At 46.2% G+C, this 14,166-nt stretch overlaps 2 protein-coding genes across 4 annotated transcripts in view; one reads left to right on the forward strand and one right to left on the reverse strand.

Moving 5' to 3' along the window:
• Positions 1-1,831, reverse strand: part of gstz1 (glutathione S-transferase zeta 1) — a 28,556-nt gene extending 26,725 nt beyond the window's left edge. For 2 of the 3 annotated variants that reach the window (XM_078561976.1, XM_078561975.1), the window contains exon 1: positions 1,720-1,831. The gene's annotated coding sequence lies outside the window, so the exon portion shown is untranslated. The remainder of the gene's footprint in view (positions 1-1,719) is intronic. The other variant, XM_078561977.1, reaches the window with a different exon arrangement.
• Positions 1,832-2,204: 373 nt separating this feature from the next.
• On the forward strand, positions 2,205-13,369 carry glrx5 (glutaredoxin 5 homolog (S. cerevisiae)). The gene is made up of 2 exons (XM_078561978.1): positions 2,205-2,597; positions 12,888-13,369. The coding sequence occupies exons 1-2, from the start codon at positions 2,288-2,290 to the stop codon at positions 13,061-13,063; spliced, it is 486 nt and encodes a 161-aa protein (XP_078418104.1). The 5' UTR covers positions 2,205-2,287; the 3' UTR covers positions 13,064-13,369.
• The last annotated feature ends 797 nt before the right edge of the window (positions 13,370-14,166 follow it).

The following is a 14,166-nucleotide window of genomic DNA, read 5'->3' on the forward strand; positions in this document are numbered from 1 at the left end:
TAAGATGTCTCAAAGTACTTTACAGTCACTGAAGTAATGTAGAAAATGTTGCAGCCAATTTACATTCAGGTTAAGGCAATAATTGATGGATAAATGTCATCTAGGACAGGGGATGAACTCCCCTGCTCATCTTGGGAAAAGTGCTGAACAATCTTCCATACCACCCAAAAGGATAGATGGGCCCTCGGTTTAACATCTCATCTGAAAAATGGAACCTCTGACAGGGCAGCACTCCCTCATTATGCAATGGGAGTGCTGGATTACATGCTCAAGACTCTGGAGTGATGCTTAAACCCAAAACCTTTTGTTTGAATTGAAAGTGCTATCCACTGAGCTCAGCACAGATGAGGGATTGTGCCTAGGTTCTTCTGCCCTGGGGTACAAGAACAGAATCTCAAATATCTAGTGGTTGGTACTTACCATGATTGGGTTGTGGAGGGATAGCTTTAACAGCAGCTGATTATGTGATCAAGTCTCTGGGGTGGCCCTTCAACCTACGAGATGAGTGAGCCGAGAGCTCTAACATTGAACCAAGGGATGCAAACCTAAAGAGCTAGCATTACCAAGAATCATAAACCTGTGGCTTTGAATGATTTTAAAAGGAATTGATTAGGTAGATAAAGAGAAGCTTTTTTCACTGGTGGGGGACTCCAGAACAAGATGACATAACCTTAAAATCAGAGCGGTGTCATTCACGAGAGAAGCATGAGACACTGCACACCAAGCTTGAACTTTATAGATGCTACCTCAATTAATAATTTTAAATCTGAGATCAATAGATTTTTGCTACCCATGGGCGTTATAGGTTAAGGAACCAAGGCAGAACAATTGAGTTAATTTGCTGATTAGCCAGAATCTCATTGACAGACCCCTTAGATAGGGTGCAGAAAAGATTCATGAGAAAAGTTCTAGGGATGAGGGGCATCAGTCATGTGCAAACATTGGAGAAGCTGGGGTTGTTCTCCTCAGAGAAGAGAAAGTTGACAGGAGGTTTGATAAGAGTGATCTGAACAGAGTAGATGGGGGAAACTGTTCCCACTGGCAGAAGGGTCAAGAACCAGAGGACACAGATTTAAGTTAATTGTCAAAAAAACAAAGGCGACACGAGGAAAAACATTTTCTTTTAAACACAGCGAGTGGTTAAGATCTGGAATACACAACCCGAGATACTGTGGTTTTCAAAAGGGAATTGGATAAGCAGCTTAAGAGAAATAAAAATGTAGGGCTACCGGGAAACAGCAGAGGAGTGGGGACTACGGGTCACTGTTGCAGAGAGCCAGCATAGGCTTGATGGGCCAAATAGCCTCCTGCGCTGTGACCATTCTACGACTCACTGGATGAGAGAACAGGTTCAAGGGGCCGAATGGCCTCCTGCTGTTCCTAAGGCATTGCCCATGTTAGGAGCTGACAGCCACACTCTGGCCAACCAGGGAAACTGGGTTAGGAATAACAAAGCTGACAAAATAAAAGGGTATTACTGGGAACCTGAATCATAAAATAAAGGAAGCTTTAATTAGGCAGCAGCCCGATCAGCATCGAGAAGGAGAAGCTCCATCTTTACATGGAGATGGGGGAGGGGGAGGGGCGTTGCGGGGGGCGTTGCCATGGGGACCCTGACAACCGTTGCTAGGGGAGGGCCCGGCGTGAGGCCGGCTCCGGGCCACCTCAGGCGAGTAGCAGCAGAAACCAGGCAACACCGGGAACGAACTCTCTCCCTACCTGTCGCCACCCCCAAGGAATAAACGGCAGCCTAACCAAAGCGACCGATCCCGATCCTGACGCCCCCTCCCCTTCTCCTCTCCTTCACCTTGACCCCGGAAATAGAAACCTGAGCCGCCCCGCCCAGACTGAACGATTGACGTGATGGGTGTCCAATCATTTCGCACCGTCTGCTTCCCCGGTAGCCAATCGACTTATTTTTAAATGAAAAGCGAATGGATTGGACCTAAGACACTTTTTCCGTTATCTTAGATTTAAATTATTATAGATAATATGACTTTCTTTACAAAAAGGTTACCGTTAACGGTTAACCTCACACGCTCAGAGGGCGGGAGCTAGAGTCGGTTTCTGTTAGAGGCTCTGGTGATTTGACGGGCGGGTGTGTAGACCAATGAAAATGTAAGGAGAGCTGAATGATGTTGAAATTGGCCAATGGGAGGTCGGGAGGCGGCGGGGGTTTAGGTCACGGATAACCAATGAGCGCCGAGTAGGAGGTTGTCCGGTGAGCCTGGTGATTTGAAAGAGGGGGAATCGAGCGGCTCTTTCCCCCCCCCACCCCCCGGCCAACATGTTATCGCTGCTGAGGATATCGTGCAGGATAGCGGCGCGCCGGGCGGTGGTGCAGGCCCCTAGGCGGTATCTGAGTGAGGGGTCGGCGGACAGAGGAGGAGGAGGCGCTGGCGTGGAGGATGGCGTCGGCGAGACCCGGCAGCGGCTGGAGGGCCTGGTGAAGAAGGATAAGGTGGTGGTTTTCATCAAGGGCACCCCGGCCCAGCCAATGTGTGGCTTCAGTAACGCCGTGGTCCAGATCCTGCGGATGCACGGGGTGGAGAACTATGGATCCTACAATGTGCTGGAGGATCAGGAGATACGGCAAGGTGAGGGAGGGGGAGCGGATACGGGCATCGGGGTGGGGAGAGGGGGATATGAGAGAGCAGGAAGAGCAGATATGGGACCGAGTCAGGTGGGAGGAGGGGGGAGAGCAGATATGGGACCGAGTCAGGGGGGAGGAGGGGGGAGAGCAGATACGGGACCGAGTCAGGGGGGAGAGCAGATATGGGACCGAGTCGGGGGGGAGGGGGGAGAGCAGATACCGGACCGAGTCGGGGGGGAGGGGGGAGAGCAGATACGGGACCGAGTCGGAGGGGAGGAGGGGGGAGAGCAGATACGGGACCGAGTCAGGGGGGATGGGGGAGAGCAGATACCGGACCGAGTCGGGGGGGGGAGGGGGGAGAGCAGATACGGGACCGAGTCGGGGGGGGGAGGGGGGAGAGCAGATACGGGACCGAGTCGGGGGGGAGGGGGGAGAGCAGATATGGGACAGAGTCAAGGAGAGGGATACGGTGGGGTTATGGTGGGGGACAGGAGATACGGGACCAAGTCAGGGAGTGGGAAAGTGGATATGGGAGTGGTGGACGCAGAAAGGGGAAGGGGGAGGAAGAGTGGATACAGATGGGGGAGAGCAGATACCGGAGCAGGGGTTGGGAGTGCAGATAAGGGGGGAGTGGATATGATGGGGCAAATGGAAGATTTGCGAATAAAACAAGTTGGCATTTAGAATTAAACTCACTGGAAGATAGACCCAGAGGGTACTAGAGTTCCCCACCCTGCAGTCATATAAATTGCTGCACTTCACAGCCATGTCAGCCATAGCTCAGTAAGCAGTGGGGAGGCGGTGGTATTGTCAGTGGACTAGCATTCCAGCGACCCAGCGTAATGCTCTGGGGACCTGGTTTGAATCCCCCCATGGCAGATGAAGAAATTTGAATTCAATAAAAATCTGAAATTAAATGACCACGAAATAAAACCCATCTGGTTCATTAATGTCCTTTAGGGAAGGAAATCTGTCATCCTTACATGTGGCTCTTAAATGCCCTTTGAACAATAGGGCAATTTGGGACGCCTGCATCCCATGAATAAAAAAAAGTACTGTCACCTGAGTCAGAAAGGGTGGGTTGAGCAGGAAAGTCAAGTGTGATACTTCAGTGCTGCCCTGTCGGAGATGCTGTCTTTCAGATCAGTGCTGCCATGTCTGTCCCTTCAGGGCCAGGGTGTAACATCTGTTCCGAAAGATAGCATCTCCCTGAGATCACATGGCACTATTTTGGAAAAAAAAAAGAAAAATTATCTGGTGTTTGTGGGAGCAACTTGCGTTTCCTACCTTACAACAGTGGCAATGCTATCTTATTGGTTGTAAAGGGCTTTGGGGCATTCAGTGATCATGAAAGTGTTATATAAATATAAACTGCCTTTAAACCTGGAGGACTGAAGTTGCAGAAGGTGAAGCCTCCGTTGATCGGACTAGGCATACCTTGAGTTACCAAGTCCACTTGCGTTCTGAGGGATGTGTAAAAATACTCCCCAGTGTCAAAGGTCTGAGCTATGAAGAAATACTTCTTTCAGTGAAGCTTGAGAATAGGTAACTGAGTGGTGATATCATTGCAACATTCAAGAAGTGCTGGAGAGAATAAATTCCATTGTTGTAGTATCTTTCACAACAAACAAAATACTTTCAAAACATAGACGCTGTGATGTAGATAAATGTTGCAGCTATTTGATGCACAGCAAGGTCCCAAAAATGGAAATGAGCTTGTATTTGAGATGAAAGAACTTGTATTTGTATAGCACCTTCACAACCTCATGATGTCTCAAAGTACTTTCACAATATTGTTTCAAAAAGGTAATGAGCACGTGCAACGGATAGCCAGATAGAGCAGTCATGGCAGAATCCTTTCTACCATTTGATGGTACAAATGGGAGAATTGAAGGGACATTGAACTAAGGCAGATAAATGGCCCAATCTGCAAACACATCTTTCTAATGAAAGGTTATCGATTTGAAACATCAACTCTTTTTCCTCTCTCCATAGATGTTGCCTGACATGCTGAGCATTTCCAGCATTTTCTGTTTTGATTTTAAATCTTCTCTGAATATGTGGCTCAGTGTCAAACTTTGCTTAACAAGCACTTTGAGATGTTGTACTGTAAGTTAAAGGCACTGTAGAAATACAAGTCGTCATCCTTCAATAATTGTGAATGGGATTTGCATACAGACATATGAATTAGGAGCAGGAGTAGGCCATTTGGCCCCTTGAGCCTGCTCCAACATTCAATAAGATCATGGCTGACCTGGGTGTAACATTGACTCCACATTCCTGCCTACCCCCAATAACCTTTCACTGCCCTGTTTATCAAGAATCTATCTAGCTCTGCTGTAAAAATATTCAAAGATTCGGCTTCCACTGCCTTTTGAGGAAGAAGTTCAAAAGATTCACGACCCTCTGAGAGAAAAAAATTACTCCTCATCTCTGTTGTAAATAAGCGACCCCTTATTTTTAAACAGTGACCCCCTAGTTATGGATTCTACGACAGGAAACATCCTTTCCACATCCACCCTGTCTAGGATGTCAGGATCTTATATGTTTCATGCAAGTCACCTCTTACTCTTCTAAACTCCAGCTGATACAAGCCTAGCCTGTCTGACCTTTCCTCATAAGACAACTCTCCCATTCCAGGTATTAGTCTAGTAAACCTTCTCTTAACTGCATCCAATGCATTTGCATCCTTAAATAAGGAGACCAGTACTGTATACAGTAATCGAGATGTGGTCTCACCAATGGCCTGTATAACTGAAGCATAAACTTCCTACTTTTGTAATCAATTCCCCTCACAATAAGCGATAACATTCTATTAGATTTCCTAATTACTTGCTGTACCTGCATACTAGACTTTTGCGATCAGCCAAGGTTCCTGATCCTGATCACTGTCCTGTGACCCATCTTGTGGTTTAGAGAGTGATCTTGTGGTCTGTTTGGTTTAGTAACAAGCAGAAGATTTGTCGATAATGTCTGAAAATTGTGATCATGGGACAGGATGTTCCTCACACGCTGCTGTTTCAGATACAAGAATTAACCCAAACACAAACGCTTTCATCAGGGAAAGAGTTTGAACACCATGTACACTCTCTCTTATCACTGCCTCCATCCACCCATTTAATCCCCTCCCACAGCCCCATGTACACTCTCCCCTATCACTGACTCTACCCACCCATTTAATCCCCTCTCACAGCCCCATGTACACTTTCCCGTGTCACTGACTCCACCCATCCGTTTAATCCCCTCCCACAGCCTCAAGTACACTCTCCCCTATCACTGACTCTACTCACCCATTTAAACCCCTCTCACAGCCCCATGTACACTTTCCCGTGTCACTGACTCCACCCATCCGTTTAATCCCCTCCCACAGCCTCAAGTACACTCTCATATATAAAAGCAAAAAAACTGCGGATGCTGGAAATCCAAAACAAAAACAGGAATACCTGGAAAAACTCAGCAGGTCTGGCAGCATTGGCAGAGGAGAGCACAGTTGATGTTTCGAGTCCTCATGACCCTTCAACAGAACAGTTCTGTTGAAGGGTCATGAGGACTTGAAACATCAACTGTGCTCTCCTCCGCCGATGCTGCCAGACCTGCTGAGTTTTTCCAGGTATTTCTGTTTTTGTCACGTACACTCTCCCCTATCACTGACTCTACCCATCCAATTAATCCCCTCCCAGAACCACATGTTTTTATAGTTCCTGGCAATATTTTACAGGGGGTGTTATTTGTCTTGCTGTTCTTTTAGATCAAGGAACAGAAGCAGGCCATTCAGCCCCTTGATCCTGTTTAGACATTCGTTTAGGCACGATATTTATTTAATAATTGGATTGCTGGTGTTTATCAGGTGATGTTTCCACATATTTGAGTTTCTTGTGGAATAATTGTGACAAGTATTTGTTTTGTGTGGCCTAATGGCTGCTTCCCTGCAGGTGTGTTATACTGTCAGACTCTGGGAAGGCTGTAACCTCCGAGTCTGTTCAGCCCGATGCATGGTAACAAAATAAGGGATGTGGAGTAAAGGCAGGGAAATGGGGTTGTATGACTCACCCATGATCTGGTTTAATAATGGAGCAAGCTGGAGGGACCGTATGGTCTGCTCTATTCTATTATGGCATAGTTGGGGGAGAGGCGGTGGTGTAGTGGTATTGTTGCTGGACTAGTTACCCAGGGTAATACTCTGGGGACAAAAACAAAAAAATGCTGGAAAAACTCAGCAAGTCTGACATCATCTGTGGCGAGAAAGACAGAGTTAAAGTTTTGAGTCCGTATGACTTCTTCAGAAGTTTCAGATGTCCAACAACTGCTGTATTTTGCCTTAATACTCTGGTGACCAGGGTTCGAATCCAGAATTTGAATTTCATAAAAATCTGGAATTAGAAGTCTAATGATCGCCATGGAGCCATTGTCAATCGTTGTAAAGACCCACCTGGTTCACTAATGCCCTTTAGGGAAGGAAATCTGCTGTCCTTACCTGCTCTGGTCTATATGTGACTCCAGGCCCACAGCAATGTGGTTGACTCTTAACTACCCTCTGAAATGGCCAAGCAAGCCAAATTGCTTCAAACCGCTACAAAGTCTCAAAAAAGGAATGAAACCGGATGTACCACCTGCATCGGCCTAGGCTCTGGAAACGACAATGGCAAACTCAGCCCTGTTGACCCTGCAAAGTCCTCCTTACTAACATCTGGGGGCTAGTTCCAAAATTGGGAGAGCTGTCTCACAGACTAGTCAAGCAACAGCCTGACATAGTCATCCACGGAATCGTACCTTACAGATAATGTCCCAGACACCACCATCACCATCCCTGGGTCTGCCCTGCCGGTGGGGCAGCAGAGATGGCAGCACAGTGGTATAGAGTCAGGAGGAAGTTGCCTTGGGAGTCCTCACAATCGACTCCGGACTCCTGCCGATTACCACGTACTACCCTCCCTCAGCTGATGAATCAGTGCTCCTTCATGCTGAGGACTTCAATGTCCATCACCAAGAGTGGCTCGGTAGCACCACCACTGACCGAGCTGGCCAAGTCCTAAAGGACCTAGCTGCTAGACTGGGTCTGTGGCAGGTGGTGAGGGAACCAACAAGAGAGAAAAACATACTTGACCTCATCCTCACCAACCTGCCTGCCGTAGAAGGATCTGTCCATGACAGTATCGGTAGGAGTGACCACCGCACAGTCATTGTGGAGATGAATTCCTGCCTTCACATTGAGGATACCCTCCATCGTGTTGTGTGGCACTACAACCATGCTAAATGGGATAGATTTTGAATAGGTCTAGCAACTCAAGACTGGGCATCCATGAGGCACTGTGGGCCATCAGCAGCAGAATTGTACTCGAACACAATCTGTAACCTCATGGCCCGGCATATCCCCCACTCTACCATTACCACCAAGGCAGGGGATCAACCCTGGTTCAATGAAGAGTGCAGGAGGGCATGCCAGGAGCAGCACCAGGCATACCTAAAAATGAGGTGTCAACCTGGTGAAGCTATAACGCAGGACTACTTGCATGCCAAACAGCATAAGCAGCAAGTGATAGACAGAGCTAAGCGATCCCACAACCAACGGATCAGATCTAGGCTCTGCAGTCCTGCCACATCCAGTCGTGAATGGTGATGGACAATTAAACAACTCACTGGAGGAGGAGGCTCCACAAATATCCCCATCCTCAATAATGGGGGAACCCAGCACATCAGTGCAAAAGATAAAGCTGAAGCATTCACAACAATCTTCAGCCAGAAGTGCCGATGGATGATCCATCTCGGCCTCCTCCGGAGGTCCCCAGCATCACAGGTGCCAGTCTTCAGCCAATTCAATTCACTCCATGTGATATCAAGAAACTGCTGAAGGCACTGGATAATGTAAAGGCTGTGGGCCCTGACAATATTCCGGCAATAGTACTGAAGACCTGTGCTCCAGAACTTGCTGTGCCCCTAGCCAAGTTGTTCCAGTACAGCTACAACACTGGCATCTACCCAGCAAAGTGGAAAATTGCCCAAGTATGTCCTGTACACACAAAGCAATTTTGATCATCAGTAAAGTAATGGAAGGAGTCATCAACAGTGCTATCAAACGGCACTTGCTTAACAATAACCTGCTCACCGATGCTCAGTTTGGGTTCCGTCAGGGTCACTCAGCTTCCGACCTCATTACAGCCTTGGTTCAAACATAGACAAAAGAGCTGAACTCCAGAGGTGAGGTGAGAGTGACTGCCCTTGACATCAAGGCAGCATTTGACCGAGTGTGGTATCAAGGAGCCCTAGCAAAACTAGAGTCAATGGGAATAGGGGAAAACTCTCCACTGGCTGGAGTCATACCTAGCACAAAGGAAGACTTTGGTGGTTGTTGGAGGTCTAAGTCATCTCAGCTCCAGGTCATCATAAATTTCACCACATTTTTACTTCTCTTAGCTCTGAAGAAGAGTCATACAGACTCAACGTTAACTCTGTCTTTCTCTCCACAGTGCTGTCAGACCTGCTGAGTTTTTCCAGCATTTTTTATTTTTGTTTCAGATTTCCAGCAGCCGCAGTATTTTGCCGCCATCACTGCAGGAGTTCCTCAGGGTAGTGTCCTCGGCCCAACCATCTTTAGCTGCTTCATTAATGACCTTCCTTCCATCATAAGGTCAGAAGTGGGGATGTTCGCTGACGGTTGCACAATGTTCAGCACCATTCGTGACTCCTCAGATACTGAAGCAGTCCATGTCCAAATGTAGCATGACCTGGACAATATCCAGGCCTGGGCTGACAAGTGGCAAGTGACATTTCATGCCACACAAGTGCCAGGTAATGACCATCTCCAAGAAGAGAGAATCTAACCATCACCCCATGGCATTCAATATCATCACTGAATCCCCAACTATCAACATCCTGGGGGTTACCATTGACCAGAAATTGAACTGGAATAGCCATATAAATACTGTGGCTACAAGACCAGGTCAGAAGCTAGGAATCCTGTGGCGAGTAACTCACCTCCTGACTCCCCAAAGCCTGTCTACCATCTACAAAGCACAAGTCAGGAGTGTGATGGGAATACTCTCCACTTGCCTGGATGAGTGCAGCGCCCACAACACCTCAAGAAGCTTGACACCATCCAGGACAAAGCAGCCCGTTTGATTGGCACCACATCCACAAACAATCACTCTCCCCACCACTGACACATAGTAGCAGCAGAGTGTACTATCTACAAGAAGCACTGCAGGAATTCACCAAAGCTCCTTCGACAGCACCTTCCAAAACCACAACCACTACCACCTAGAAGGACCAGGGCAGCAGACACATGGGAGCACCACCCCCTGCAAGTTTCCCTCCAAGTCACTCACCATCCTGACTTGGAAATATATCGCCGTTCCTTCACTGTCGCTGGGTCAAAATCCTGGAACTCCCTCCCTAACAGCACTGTGGGTGTACCCACACCACAGGGACTGCAGTGATTCAAGAAGGCAGCTCACCACCACCTTCTCAAGAGCAACAAGGGATGGGCAATAAATACTGGCCCAGCCAGCGAAGCCCACATCCCGTGAATGAATTTTTTAAAAATTAAAATGGCGTGAGCTTTTGTCTCTGCGGCCTTGTCTAGAAATTCCACCCTGTGTGAACCAGTGCTGGTTCACTTCTCGATGCTTTGTTAATTGTTGTTCTGTAGTGACCACTACAACTCAGTGGCTGTGTCTAATATTGTTCCTGGATCACTGTTGCCCTCTCTCCTAGTTAGTTTAGTATTGTTTATTATGTTCTCCATTTTATCTTCCACAGTCTTGTCTGCTTCTAGATGCTGTCCCTGTAAATCATCAGGCTCTGCTGCTCACTCTTTGCTTATCTGCAATTCTACCACAATTGTTTAACTAGGTCACCAAAAGGATAATCAAGTCATGGAATAAGTTACTCAGCAATAGGATTAAAGCAAACAGTGCCAAGAATTAGATGGGTTTCTGGGGAGAGGTTGAGGTAAAGTGAGGGACACAATGAGGAAGTGTGGACTTAATTATCAAGAAAGGAGCAGCTAAACTAAGCCGAAAGGTAGGAATTCAGAATTTGGGCTTTGTGCCTGACTGGAGACTGGACACTGACTCTGAATGTGTGGGAAGTGTGCAATGAGAGCAGTAGGATCTGTTTTGATATGGAATAACCCACATCCTATAACAAGGGTGACCATGGTCACGTGCTGTCCCTGAGCCCCACCCTTAGAGCAAGGCAGTTCTCTGCTTTACCTCTATTATTTCTTTCCTGTTGATTTGCCCTGGTTAAATTTCATGAGCCCAGAGATTTGGAAGTGCTGTGTACAGGCAGCATTTATCACAGAACAAGGCTTTCACAGTATCGTCCAGCTGTTGTGCGGCCAAAAGCCTGTGCAACCTAGCAGAAACATTGGTTCCAATGAAAGGTCTTCCATTTGAAGCATTAACTCTGTCCCTGATGCTGCCTGATGTCCTGAATATTTCTGGCATTCTCTCACTTTATTTCTGTTCTTATTGCCTCACTGGAGGATGAATCCAAAAATAGAGTGTGCAGATGTGTTAGTATCAACACCAGCAGGTAGCTGCATGTTAATGGGAACAGGGACTCAAACTCAACTTAATTTTTTAAAAAGCTGTGTCCTTTGAGGAGCTGAAAGAAAGCAGCTTTTTATTGTGCCAATCAAGGGTCTTTATAAACAGGATGTCTTTCACCCATTGTACTGAGGGCGGCTGGAGTTAATAACTGTTAAAAGAATCCCAGGGAAGGAGGGACTGAAGTTGGGTTATAGGGAAAGGAATCCATTATTACAGAAGTGGTAACAGGGCACTTAAATCCTAATGGTCAGTGTGGTTTTATGAAAGGGAAATGATGTTTAAGTTTTTTTTTTGAAGATGTAACTAGCAGAATAGATAAAGGGGAACCTGTGGATGTAGTATATTAGAACTTTCAAAAAGCATTTGATAAGGGTGCCACATGAAAGATTGCACAAGGTAATTCTCTCCCTAACAGCACTGTAGATGTACCTACACCACAGGGACTACAGTGGTTCAAGAAGGCAGCTCACCACCACCTTCTTAAGGGCAACTAGGGATGGGCAATAAATGCTGGTCTAGCCAGCGACACTCAAATCACATGAAAGAATAAACAAAAAAGCTCCTGGGTTTGGGACTAATATTTTTGCGTGGATAGAGGATTGTTTAAGGATAGAAAACAGAGTAGGAGCAAATGGATCATCAAGCTGTTGCTAGTGGGGTACCAGAAAGATCAGCATTGGTACCCCAACCATTTACTATCTGTGCTAATGACATCGATGAAGTGACCAAGTTTAACGTAAGCGGGTTTGCTGATGATACAAAGCTAGGTGGGAAAGTAGGCTGTGAGGAGGACAGAGTCTGCAAAGGGATATCGAAAGATTGAATGAGCAGACAGGGAGGTGACAGATGGAGTGTATTGTGTGGAAATGTGAGGTTACTCATTTTAGTGGGAAGAATAGAAAAAACAAATTTTTAAAGGGTGAGAAACGATTAAACCTGGGTGTTCAGAGCAATTGAGGTGTCCTTGTACAGTCTGTGAAACATAGATAAGATGCAGGTACAGCGAATAATTAGCAAGGTGAATGCTGTGTTGGTTTTTATTGCAAGGGGGTAGTATGCAAGAGTGAGGAAGTCTTGCTACAATAGTCCAGAGCTTTTCCAAGTGCACACCTGAAGTATTATCTCTATATCTAATGAAGGATTGCCTTTGGCATTTAACAAAAATTCACTAATCTCATTTCTGGAGATGAGGGGGCTCTGCAGTGAGGGGAGATTGAGTTAAATAAGTCTCTACTCTCTGAAGTTGAGAAGAAAAAGAGATCTTATTGAAACCTAAGATTGTGAGGGCTTGACAAGGTAGATGGTGAGTGATGTTTTACCTGGTTGGAGTCTCTAGAATGAGGGGACATAATCTCAGATAAGGGCTATTTTGGACTGAGAGGAGAAATTTCTTCACTCAGCGAGAGATGTCAATTTTTGGAATTGTTTATCCTAAAGGACCATGGCTATTCAGACATCGAGTATATTCAAGGCTGTGATTGATTGATAGATTTTTGGATTCAAGGGGAGTTAAGGGAAATGGGGGTCAGGCAGGAAATGGAGTTGAGGTTAATGATTGGTCATGATATTGAATGCTGGAACAGGGTTGAGGGGCTGAATGTCCTACTGCTTCTATTTCTTATGTTCTTTTGGCAGAAGCTTGGGGTTCACCTGAGTTTTTGAGGGAAGATGGGCCAGCACAGGGATAGAGGAACTTAGGAACTCTTATTCAGCCTGACTATTTGCTTTGTCCTTTGAAACAGGTATTAAAAACTATTCCAACTGGCCGACCATCCCACAGATCTATTTTGACGGTGAATTTGTGGGTGGATGCGACATTCTACTACAGATGCATCAGAACGGGGACCTTGTTGAGGAACTGAAGAAACTTGGCATCCGGTCCGCACTTCTAGACACGGAGAAAGAGGACAAAAAATAGAATGACGAGTCCCCAGAATCAACTGGACCCTTGTCCTGACTCTTAACCTGTGTGGATGGCGTTGCTGATTTTATATTAAGTATTACTGTGTTATCAGGGGATCTTGGCAAAGGCAAAATGGATTAGGAGCTCATTTGAGAGGCTGGTGTTAATACGCAAATGATATAGACTCCGTCAGCTTGTTGGACCCGACAGTCATAACCCTCATGGACAAAATAAAATGGTGAAACAGCTTAAACAGCAGATGTTACAATAGTGATTTTCAATGCCTGGGGTTTTTATGAATTAATAAAATGTATTATGTGATTTTTCTTTTTAAATTTGAGCTGTTTTCATAGGTGCTTAAAGCCAGTGTGATCAACAAGGCCTTGCGTTAATTAATACCTACTGAATCATCTGCAAGAGTGAGTAATACATCGTATAATAAAAGTTGTGTGTTGTACATGTGAACATACGAATTAGGAGAAGGCCTAGGCCACTCGGCCCCTGTAGCCTGTTCGCTGGCTGATCTGAATGTAACCTCAACCCCACATTCCTGCCTACCCTCGATAACCTTTCACCCCCTTGTTAATCAAGAATCTAGCTTTGCCTTAAAAATATTCAAAGACTCTGCTGCCACCGCCTTTTGAGGAAGAGAGCTCCAAAGACACTCTACCCGCAGAGAAAAAAATTATCCTCACCTCTGTCTTAAATGAGCGACCCCTTATTTTTAAACAGTGACCCCTAGTTCTGGATTCTCTCACGAGGATACATCCTCTCCACATCCACCCTGTCAAGACCCCTCAGGATCGTCTATGTTTCATTCAAGTTACCTCTAACTCTTCTAAACTCCAGCGGATACAAGCCTAACCTGTCCAACCTTTCCTCATAAGACAACCCTCCCATTCCTGGTACTAGTCTCACGTCAGTGGTAGGGAAGCTATTGGAGAAAATTCTGAAGGAAAGAATCTATCTCCACTTGGAGAGGTAAGGTTTAATCAGGGATAGTCAGCATGGCTTTGTCAGAGGGAGGTCATGCCTAACAAATTTGATTGAATATTTTGAGGAGGTGACCAGGTGTGTAGATAAGGGTAGTGCAGTTGATGTAGTTTATATGGATTTCA

Source organism: Cetorhinus maximus, chromosome 18 (assembly GCF_964194155.1).
Source record: "Cetorhinus maximus chromosome 18, sCetMax3.hap1.1, whole genome shotgun sequence".
NCBI classification, from domain to species: domain Eukaryota; kingdom Metazoa; phylum Chordata; class Chondrichthyes; order Lamniformes; family Cetorhinidae; genus Cetorhinus; species Cetorhinus maximus.

Excerpts from the sequence above, each read along its gene's own strand:
- glrx5 (XM_078561978.1), top strand. The coding sequence starts at position 2,288 with ATGTTATCGCTGCTGAGGATATCGTGCAGGATAGCGGCGCGCCGGGCG. Across the intron at positions 2,598-12,887 it reads GGATCAGGAGATACGGCAAG|GTATTAAAAACTATTCCAAC; the intron begins GTGAGGGAGGGG and ends CCTTTGAAACAG.